General features: G+C 32.4%; 1 protein-coding gene across 1 annotated transcript in view; it reads left to right on the forward strand.

Annotated features, from left to right (window-relative positions):
* The window catches only part of FAM185A (family with sequence similarity 185 member A), a 45,169-nt gene that overhangs the window by 16,190 nt on the left and 16,945 nt on the right, over positions 1-12,034 (forward strand). The window contains exons 5-6 of the mRNA XM_012747331.3: positions 2,836-2,877; positions 8,601-8,696. Of these exons, the coding sequence (XP_012602785.2) occupies positions 2,836-2,877; positions 8,601-8,696 (138 nt within the window). The remainder of the gene's footprint in view (positions 1-2,835; positions 2,878-8,600; positions 8,697-12,034) is intronic.

Below are 12,034 nucleotides of genomic sequence, written 5' to 3' on the forward strand. Positions count from 1 at the left end.
TGAAGGATATTTTATTATATTATGATATTTGAATATTTATGCTTTTTGAAGAATTCTATACACATACGTATAAAATATACATGTATTTATATGTATCTACTAAATATATTTTCAAAATATAAATTTACTTTCCTGACTCTTTTAGAGACGAAGAAAAACTTCCTTAAAATGCTTTGCTGGGATTGGTTTTATTTACAACATGTAATTTAAACAATTGATTATGTTAATAGTTGGAGTATCTATGATAGTTGTTTTAGTGAATTTTTAATCTTATTATTTGGAATAAATGATTAAATAAAACATATTTTAAATATTTAGATTCCCTAGGTAACTTAGAGTCTTATTTTAGGTTCTTTGGGAACATACCTTAATAGAAAAATTATAAAGTATTAGTTCTTATATTTTTTCTGTATTTCAAAAGTCTTGTGCCCCCAAAAGATTGGACAATATGTACATGCTTTAACTTTTCCTTAAATAACTACTTTTGGATTTTAGAAATTTTCACAGAATTAAAATGTACATTAACTGTACAAACATAAGTGATAACTATGATAGCACTCAGAATTTCACAAAGAAATGTCTCAATTTGCTTTAAGAAGGACTTTTAGTCACTGGCGAATTTATAAATCTGCCTCATGAACTTAAAAGTCAGAAATAATAATAAATTTTTTAAAAGATGCTTTTATCAGATTAAATAGACGTTTTCATGAAGTTCATGAAAATATTTTACTGAAATTCTAGTATTTATTCTTAGATCTATGGTGAAGTTTTGGTTTGATTATCATTTTGATACTTGATGTTGAGTCTGGACACATAAAACTTGTTTATATGAAATATTAAAAAGGAATTAGAGCTCTGTTTCTAGTGTAGTGTAGGTTTTCCATCCTCTTCACTGTAGCTATTGTAGTCTATTAGAAATGCATGTTGAACATGTCATTCTCTTATTCAAACCCTTTCTACTGCTTCAGTGACCTGCCTAACCATACCTCTTTCCTCTTCTGACCCTATGCTTTGTCTTCTAAAATTACATAATCTCTTACTTTTTCCTTGTACATATTCTTACCTGTTTTATACTTCTGAGTCTTTGATCAGAGACCTTGATCATACTGATCATGCTGTTTAAATTCCGCCTGAAATGCTGTTCCCAGCTTTTAAAAACATCTTATTGACTTTTAATAATTTTTCAGTACTCAGCTAAAGCATCCTCACCTCTTCTCTGGCTTTCCATTGACCTAGAAATTCTTTCCTAACTATAAACACCTCAAGAGTAAGGATCATGTTTTATTCATCTCTGTAGTCTTAGAATTTAGCACTATGGGTTGCAAATAGTAAGTAGCTCCCTTCCCACATCCCTCCCCTCCAAAAAAGAAAAAAAAAAAAAAAGGACTTAAACTTTAAGAATATTTGATTGCTCTGTTCGGATTATGAGAGTGTATGTGTTATTTTAACCACAATCACATTTCTTTTAGTGAAGAAAAATAAACCAATGTTTATCTTTAAATTGATTGCTTATTTTTTTTCTTCTGACCATGTTAGAATAAAGGGTTGCAAAGTAAGAAAAACTATATATTTTCTCAAATACTGAGATTTGTGGAAAAGTTTCATAACTTGAGAGTAGTATAAGCACACATAGTTATTACAGACCATATGATGTCTGCTTTATTGGCCAGTATTTGTATGTGGTGGTGAATCTATATTTACCACATTTGAAAATTGGAAGAGAGTATACAGAACACACCAATGACCTATTTACTTGACATTTAACAGGATCTTCATAACCTTGTAACTTACTGAGACTTGAAAATAATTTTATGAGTTTCTGCACACAAACCAACTTTTATTTCTAAACACATGTACCCCTTGTTCATATACTCACATGAAGTATGATGGAATGTAGACCTTTAAAGGAATTTTTATAATCAAGCAAATGAATTAAGTGCCTTTTTTGCTTTTTCCCAGATATTTGTACATGTCAGTATTTATAAGATACATGAAAAGAGATAAATGAGTTAATTTATCCTAGATTAATTCTGAGACCAAAGTTATTCCTCTACTTTTTAGTGTAGTTTGGAATTATTTTAGAAAATGCAATATTATTGCTTACATTTTGGTGGAATAAATATGAGTTCCTGACTCCGGGAATACTTATACATATACAAACACACATATGAAGAAAATCCTACTACTTTTGGTATTAGAAGAAGGGGACTGGGAAGAATGGTTGTAATATCCCATATTTGTCCTCAAAAATATTTTTTCGTGGAAAAATATAAATCTTTGAAATTTCTTTTTGTTAGTTATACTTCTATATATTCATTATTCCTACCCCAAACCACTTTAACTCTTGGCTCAGAAACTACTTTAATCTAATAGACATAGCAAATGAACTGAAAAATAAAAGTAATTATTTTTTCCATACAATATTTTAAGTGTTACTTGGTTCAAAACTTGGCTTTATGTGGTCTGATAAATACATTGATGTTTAGGTTGAAAATGTATAGTGAGTACATTCGAGTAATTTTTTTTACTTATTGGTTTGAGAGGTATCATTATTTTTCCTCTGTTTCAAGAATATGGTTTGTTTTGTAGCTGTGCTATAAAAGTTTTAGATTTTGGAATAGAGGAAGAGGTTGGTATAGATGCTTAAAGCTAGTTGTTTCAGAACTGCAACTAAATCTCTAGATTTGTGATATTGAGAAAAATTGCCAACAATAATAACAGTTATTAAATAACATGGTAAATATCCAACCATGTTTTAGGGTTTCATATAACATAGTTCATTTCTAGATTATCCCTAATATATAAAATTATCTTATCTTTTTCTCTCTTTTACAGGTAATATAACATTACAAAGCAAGATGGGTAACATCACCGTAGGTACGTGCTAAGCTTCTAGTTGGTAAATTTTGCCCATTTTTAAAAATAGTTATATTTGTGATACTTTATTAGAGTAAATAAAGTCTACAGTTTAGCTGACAAACTTGACTTGATCCTGATTTGCAAGTCAAATACAAGCAGACCCAATGTATGAATATGTATACTCAAAGAAAATTACCTGAGCTGGTATTAAATAAAATATAAATTCCTTGAGTTTTTCAAATAATCTATATTGTCTTTGAAAGAAAGAAAGATATAAATTATATCACTGTTTATTGGTCCCCAAATTGTGTTAACATTTGAAGACAACCCTGAGTATGCCAGTAATATGTATTTATCGAGTGCCTACTATATGTCTGGAATTCTTTTAGGTACTGGTGAATGTACTGGTCAACAAGACATAGTTTCTGTGCTCAGAGATCTCATCTTCTTTGAATGCTAGGAAGAAAACAATAAGCATGTAAATGTCAAAAGTTAATTTCATTTCATGATAAGTAAAATGAAGAAATAAGAAAGGGTAATAGGATAGAGACTGGGGGAAAAGAAATCTTCTTCAGTTAGGCAACCAGGGGTGGTCTGGAGAGGGGAAACTTGAACTAAGGCCAGAATAATGGGAAAAAGGCATGTGCAAGTTCTACTCGTAGCTCTTTGATCCTGGTGAATGATCCTTTTAATGTGTTGTTGTAATTGGCTTGCTAGTATTTTGTTAAGAATGTTGGTATCTATGTTCATCAGGGATATTGTCCTGTTCTTTTCTTCTTTTGTAGTATCCTTATCTGGCTTCAGTATCAGGGTAATGTCAGCCTCATAAAATGAGTTTGGAAATGTTTCCTCCTCTTCAATTTTTTAGAAGAATTTGAGAAGGATTAGTGTTAATTCTTCTTTAATTGTTTAGAATTCACTAATGAGAGTTTTTGGTTATTTATTCAATCTTCTTACTCATTACTGATCTGTTCAGATTTTCTATTTCTTCATGATTCAGTCTTGGTAAGCTGTATGTTTCTAGGAATTTATTTGTTTCTTCTAAGTTATCCAATTTGTTAGCATATAATTGTTCTTAGTAGTTCTTAGTAGTCTGTTATGATCCTCTGTATTTCTGTGGTATCAGTTGTAATAGCTCCTCTTTCAATTATAACAATATTTTTTTTTGAGTCCTCTCTCTTTTTTCCTTCCTTAGTCCAACTAAAGGTTTGTCAATTTTTTATACCTTTTCAAAGAACCAGTTCTTAGTTTTATTGATCTTTTCTATTGCTTTTCTGTTCTGTTTTATTTATTTCTGCTCTGATCTTTATTATTTCTTTCCTTTTGCTTAGTTCATTCTTTTCCTAGTTTCTTGAACTGTAAAGTTAGGTTGTTTCTTTGAGATCTTTTCTTTTTCATAATGTAGGCATTTATGGCTATCAACTTTCCTCTTAGAACTGCTTTTGCTGCATCACATACATTTTGGTATATTGTGTGTTCATTTTCATTCATCTCAAGATATTTTAAATTTCACTTTTGATTTCTTCTTTGATCAATTGGTTGTTCAGGAAGGAGTATTTTCTTTAATTTTCACATATTTGTGAATTTTTCCAGTTGTTCTCCTGTTACTGATTTCTAGTTTCATACCATTATAGTTGGAAAAGATACTTGATATGATTTTGGTCTCCTTGAATTAGTTAAGATTTGCTTTGTAGCCTAATATGTGATCTGTTCTGAAGAATGTTCTGTATGCATTTGAGGAAAATGTGTATTTTGCTGCTTTTAGATGGAATGTTCTGTACATATTTGTTAAGTTCATTTTATCTACAGTGTTGTTCAAATCCGGTGTTTTCTTATTTATTTTCTGTCTGGATGAACCATTCATATTGACAGTGGGATATTAAAGCCCCCTACTATTATTGTATTGCTGTTTATTTCTTCTTTCAGTTCTGTCAGTATTTACTTTATATATTTAGGTGTTTTGACGTTTGTTACATAAATACTAATAATTCTTATATCTCCATGGTGAGTTAAACTTTTTATCATTATATGACCTTTTTTGTCATTTGTTAGGCAGGAACCAAATCTGCAGGTGGCAGATACAGGCCAGGAGGGTGGTTCTTAGTGGCAGAGAAGCTGGGGCACCAATCGGGGAAGGGACTGCAGGAAAACGCAGAACACCTGACAATCATGTACATCAATCATCTGGTAACATCCCACATGTCCTGTAGGCTGGAGCAGGCCGATAAAAGGAAACCACCTGGGAGTCCTTAACATCTTTCTCCACTAATGTAGACTGCCCCATTCCTCTCTCTGGAACATATTTTCACTTAGTGTAGCTTCCTTCTTTTTGCAATACAAACTGTTTGTGTGGAATTGCTTCCTGTCTGTGGTCACTCCATCATACTGAGCCTACTTGTGATTTTTCTAAGCAAGAAGCCAAAGAACTAAAACAACAGTCCACCAAGAGGCCAGACCTGGCATCACTTGTGACTATTTTTGACTTAAAATCTGACTTTTGTCTGATGTAAGTATTGCCACCCCTGACTTCTTCTGGTTACTTTTTACATGTACTTTTTCCAACTCTTCACTTTCAGCCTATGTGTATCCTCGAATGAGTCTAAAATGAGTCTCTTATAGGAAGCAAATTATTAGATCTTATTTTTTTTATCCTTTAAGCCACTCTATATCTTTTGGTTTGAGAATTTAAACAATTTATGTTTAAAATAATTACTAATAGGTAAGAACTTACTATTGCTATTTTGTTAATTGTCTTTTGGCTGTTTTGTACTTCCTGCATTCCTTTCTTTCTATCTTACTGTCTTTGGGATTTGATGACTTTTTGTGGTGATATACTTTGATTATGTTCTCTTAATTTTTTGTTGTGTATCTGCTACAGGTTTTTCCTATGTGTGGCTGACATAAAGAATTGTACAGTTATAATATCAACCTAACTTCAAACCACGTACACAAACTCTATACTTTTACTTCTCTCACCCCGGCATTTTAGGTTATTGATGTTAAAATTTACATCTTTTTCATACTGTGTATCCAAGAAGAAATTATTGTAGTTATTTTTAGTACATTTAAAAATTTTTATACCAGAGTTGAAAGAGATTTACTTAACCACCATTACAATTATTAGAGAATTCTGAATTTGACTATGTGTATACTTTTGCTGGTGAGTTGTATACATTCATGTTTTTACCTTGTTAATTAGTGTCCTTTCATTTCAGCTTGAATGATTCCCTTTAGCATTTCTTATAAAATAGGTGTAGTAGGAAAATAGACTAAGTGTCCCTCTCCATGATTCCTTTATAAAGAAAAATAGGTATAGTTATGATCCTTTTTGTTTAGTTTGTTTCTAGTTTAGATAATATAATTGATAAGTTTCTTAAGTTATCAGTCATTTGGATTTTGCTATATATGTTTTAACTATTTCCAGGCTTCTCTCAGAAGCTGAAATACTATTAAAAATTTTATTATGTATGTACCTTGGTTGTCCCTGGATTTGCATTTTTAAAATAATACCTTCTTTCTGGAACACTAGGCCATCTTCCAATTAGAAAAAAGAAAAAGAAGAAGAACATCTCTTTTTAATTTTTTTCTTATTTTATATATATTTGCCTTTTGTTCAGAGACACAAAAGGTAAAAAAAAAATTTTTTTAAAGCATATATTAGCAATATCTGTTTCTTTGGTTATATGTAGCATTAGCTGGTAGTTGACATCAATTTTTTCCCTTTTGTGTGTGTAATTTTCTAAGAAAATTCAATGGTCTCTGTCAGACCAACAAGATCTTTGCCCAGAATTATAATGAACGAAAACTCTCTGTTGGAATTTACTTATTCCTACCACTGTCTGGACTAACAGTTTCTGTTCACTTATTAATCACCCTCTGTTGCATATTTCCCTTAAAGATCTCTCCCAGATTTATAGAATTTCTCTTTATGTGACTCCAAAAAAATGAAATTCTGTGGATGAAGCCTTAATTTTAATCTTGATAACTAATTTTAGTTCCAAAATTTGTTACAGAAAACAAAAGAAAAATAGAGTTTGTTTCACTGCATAATATTTAAATATCACCTTTTCTTTTTCTTTTGAAAATATATCTTAATTTTTAATTTTGTTTTTGACAGCTCCCAAAGGATGGGCCATTATCAGAGCTCAAGACTGATAACATGAGGATATAATTACTTTGTGGCTTAGGATGTAATTACTTAGCTATTTATTTCCCATTCGGGAGCAAAAAAAGAAGTGAAAGTATTGTTTATGAGCCACTTAAAAATCTTGTTTGTTTGTTTTTTCTCCTTGGAGAAAGCAAGGAATCAAACTAATGTTTCACGTACTTTACTTTGTTCAACCTAGGATAATACACACATTGTATAGGCAACCTTTTTTTATTGTTATCATAATGTAGTTTTACTTGTCTTAAGATTTAGTAAAAGGTTTTAAAAGGAGTTTCTGTTAGTACTTAAGCAGTGAAATAATCATTTTTTCCAGCTATTCTGTTACTTATCTACTAGTGATAGCATTTCCAAACATCAGTGTTTACTTTTGAAACTTGAAAAACTAATTAAATGAGGTCTGATAACGAATATTTTTTGGTATAGATTGGAGATAAATTATTATAAATTATCTTAGAGCTAGATTTTGAATATTTTATTCCAAAGTTCTTGTCTTTGAAGTCATTTAAAATTTCTTTTAACAAAATGTTTGTAGATATACAAATGATTTCTCTCCACATTTTATAAAAGTATGATATAACTTTTACCATACTCCCTCCTTAGTTTCCACTTTGAAGGAAAAAAAAAGCTCCTGATAAAATATGCTTTTTAAGAAGCCTGTCTAAAAAGAATATGCTTTGGCCTTCTCCAGGCAGTCAGATAGAATATTAAAGATTCAGTTGCCATGGGAGTAGAAGAAGGAAAGGAAAGGAAAGGTGCTAAGGAAAAATCACTTAGCACCCACTCTTCAAGATCATTCTCTTACTTCCTGTTTCTAACTCTGTTTTCCCTTGAACTTGAAAAACTGATTAAAAACTGGGGTCATGGATGAAACAGGAAAATTTGAGTATGGACTCAGCATTGCCTTAATTATGATTTTGTTACCTTGACTTAAGGATGTCTGTTCAATTCCAGAAACTTGAAAATATATATAATATGTATAAACAAGCTTCACCTCACTCTTCAAATGATTCCTCTTCCCCACCTCTTAATGTCCCTCTAAGAAATGTGACAAAACCTTATGTAATCTTTTACTATTAGGAGCACTAAAATTTTAGTACTAGCAAATTTGCTAAAAGGAAAACTTATGAGAAATTTTGATTTTTGTTACCTTTGCTACTGCTTATATGTGACTATATATAGGTAGAATTCTTTGGTAATTATTGAAAGTTTATAAAATTTGTTAAAATGGTAATAAACTAAATCTATCAATGATGCTTAATTATCTTGGCTGTCAAGGATCTATTGCTTGCATACTGTCCTACTCGTTAGGTTTTAGAGTAAATGTTTACAGATAAATTATTCAGGTTAATGTACATGTAGAGATTTTAGTTATCTAGGTGTAGATTTCTAGATTTCTGATATTGTTTACATTTTAATGAAAATGATGGCATTGTTAGGAGGAAAATACAAAACCTTGCAAGATTCTTTGCTCCTTTTCCTAATACTAAAGCTGAGCCTTTTATTTCAAGTTTACAATTCCATTTACTAATGTAAGAATGATTATATTACACTTACGGTTTTTCCTTCTTCTCAGGTTCATCCTCTGGATATCTAAAAGCCTCAACTCATCAGGGTGCCATAGATGTTTATGTCAGCCAACTGGGGAAAGTGGAATTGAAATCCCATAAAGGTTAGCCAAATGGAATGTTTTATTTTGACATATGGTGTAAGGAAGGTTTACATAACACTTCAGAAACAGATGGTCAAATTATCTATATTGACATAGTGATTTCAAGAAAATGTCATCTGATAGAACTTGATTTAAAGACTGATCTACTTGCTGTCTAGACCAGTCATCCCTACAACTTTTGGGACAGATGGCCATGAAGAGTATCTTTCCCTTTGTAGTACAAACAAAAATGTTGTAACATTTTGACTGTTATTGTGAATTTTTTAAAGGTTGCTAAGTGGGTTTTTCAGTTTAGTCTTATGTTTGAAATGGAATATTCTTTGGAGGGAAAATGTTTCCATACATTCTTTTGGAAGCTTTTCTACCAGTCTGTAAGTAGCACTTCTGAGACTATCAGTGTAGAGTAATAGTCTTCAAAGTGTGATCCTGAAATAAAGGTATCACGACGATGGTCCTCTAAGTGATTGTTGACTTAGTCTTTTGAAGTATCAAGACTTACGTATAATGTGTCTCTTTCTATAATTTAGTTTCTAATATAAATAACTTACTCTAAGAGTCTAAGTCTTTCATTAAAAATGATATACTTTATGTTCATTTGAAAGCTAAATGTCAGTCTGTGCCTGTGTACGCTAGCATGTACATGTACATGGTGACAAGTGCTTGGGTGGGGTAAATTGGCCACAAGGGTTAAAGTGGCCTTGATGTACAAAGTTAAGAACTATAGCTCTGTGTAAAAAAATTTAAAAATTGTCTAGAAGCTCTTAAACATTGGCCAGAACAGGGCTATATGTGTAACAAGGAAAGTATTTCTTTACAGGGGCTGGTTATTCCTGCTATTAGTAATTTTTTTTGCCATGCTGATTTAATAGTTTTTTTTATCCAGCCAGATGTGGTGGCTCACGCCTGTAATCCTAACACTCTGGGAAGCTGAGGCAGGCGGATTGTTGGAGCTCAGCAGTTCGAGACCAGCCTGAGCAAGAGTGAGACCCCATCTCTATGAAAAAAAATAGAAAGAAATTAGCTGGACAACTAAAATATATATATAAAAAAAAAAATTAGCCAGGCATGGTGGCGCATGCCTGTAGTCACAACTCGGGAGGCTGAGGCAGGAGGATCACTTGAGCCCAGAAGTTTGAGGTTGCTGTGAGCTAGGCTGATGCCACAGCACTCTAGCCCAGCAACAGAATGAGACTGTCTCAAAAAAGAAATTTTTTTAAATAGAATTTTTTTCATCTACCTAGGCTCTCTTGTCAGAGTGTCAAAATAAAACTGCAGAACACAGATCTAAAACTGAAATTATTTCTGACAACAGTTGTGATTTCTCAAGATCACATTTTTGCTTAAAATAAGATAATATTGTATCCTCACTAAATTTCTAAGAGCTATAATAATACCATTCAGGGTAAATTGTAAAAGCCATATAAGTCATATAATATGCATTCTCTTATTATAAAGAGCCAAGGAGAAAAAAATATATATTATTAAGTAGTAACAGAGTAAAAACAAAGTTTCGAATGAGCAGCTCTTAAATAAAAATTATTTCCTGTTTTGTATGGTGGCCAAAAAAGTAAAACAAAACAAACAAAAAACTTTAAAACTTTTGAAGATTGTTAACTTTCATTTATTGAAAATATTTTTGATTATTATTCAGAATGTTGTTCTAGCAACCTATTGAAATAGCATATGATGTTGCAAAATTTGATTAGGATTACAATTTTGTGTTTTCTCTTACTGGGACCATATTACTGGCAGAAGCTTAAAGATAACTGGAAACAAAGATTTCTGTTTTACTTCAGATCTCTTAATTCTCATTACACTTGGGAACAGTAACTTTTTAGAGTAATGGAAAGTTGTTCAGAACTCAGTTACTTAATGGTTAGTAAAGACATCTGGAATCCATTCCAACTTTGCCACTGTCTTGCTGTAGGATTCAGAGCCAGCCACTTCAGTCTCTTAGATCTTCACCATTTTGCCATGTGAAAAAAAAATATCTGTAATGCTTATTTTCTTTTTCTTTATGGAATGTTAATGTAATGACCTTTTTTATGCATTCAGAATGGTTATGCTTAAGGCTGGAGTCATACCTAAATTTGAGTTCTGACTTTTCCACTTAATATTTTGTCCTTGGGAAAATCACTAATCTTAATATAGTATGCCTTCGATAAATGATACTGTTAGTATTAATATACTTTTGAACTTTTAAGAGGGCAGTATTGATATCAACCATAAACAAGACTATGAATAGAAAAGAGGTTGAAGGCAAAACAAGAGCTCTTCTTTCTAAAAAAGATAGTGTTAAAGATGGAACATTAGGAAAGTTTTCAAACCTTGAGAAGTCTTTGTTCACAAACAGTTGTGGAGTTTTGGTAGTGATGGTTTTTGTTATTTAAAGATGTGGTAACAGACCTGGGTGGTGACTCACGCCTGTAATCTTAGCACTCTGGGAGGCTGATGTGGGCGGATTGTTCAAGTCAGGAGTTTGAAACCAGTCTAAGCAAAAGCGAGACCCCCTTCTCTACTAAAAATAGAAATTAATTGGCCAACTAAAAATTTAGAGGAAAAAATTAGCTGGGCATGGTGGCTCATGCCTGTAGTCCCAGCTACTCAGGAGGCTGAGGCAGGAGGACTGCTTGAGCCCAGGAGTTTGAGGTTGCTGTGAGCTAGGCTGACGCCACTGCACTCTAGCCTGGGCAACAGAGTGAGTGAGGCTCCATCTCAGAAAAAAAAGTGGTAGGAGATGGTGATAGAACTCTAAATCTCACTTATTTAAGATCATGTTAGGCCGGGCGCTGTGGCTCACGCCTGTAATCCTAGCTCTTGGGAGGCCGAGGCGGGCGGATTGCTCAAGGTCAGGAGTTCGAAACCAGCCTGAGCAAGAGCGAGACCCCGTCTCTACTATAAATAGAAAGAAATTAATTGGCCAACTGATATATATATAAAAAATTAGCCGGGCATGGTGGCGCATGCCTGTAGTCCCAGCTACCCGGGAGGCTGAGGCAGAAGGATCACTCGAGCCCAGGAGTTTGAGGTTGCTGTGAGCTAGGCTGACGCCACGGCACTCACCCTAGCCTGGGCAACAAAGCGAGACACTGTCTCAAAAAAAAAAAAAAAAAAAAAAGATCATGTTATTCATTTAAGAGCAGAAAAAAGTGTTCATAAAATTATCACATTTGATAATTTAGAGATATAAAGTCCTAGAAAAAAAGTTTTTTAAATCCCTGATTTTCTACTTTTGAAAGTATGTTTGGTAGAAAAACATGTATATTATATTCATCCTGAAATCTTCTAAAATTTTTATTTTGTTTCATTTTTTCCTAAAGCCTCATAGGCTGTTATGG

The sequence above is a fragment of the Microcebus murinus genome, chromosome 9 (assembly GCF_040939455.1).
Source record: "Microcebus murinus isolate Inina chromosome 9, M.murinus_Inina_mat1.0, whole genome shotgun sequence".
Classification (NCBI taxonomy): Eukaryota; Metazoa; Chordata; class Mammalia; order Primates; family Cheirogaleidae; genus Microcebus; species Microcebus murinus.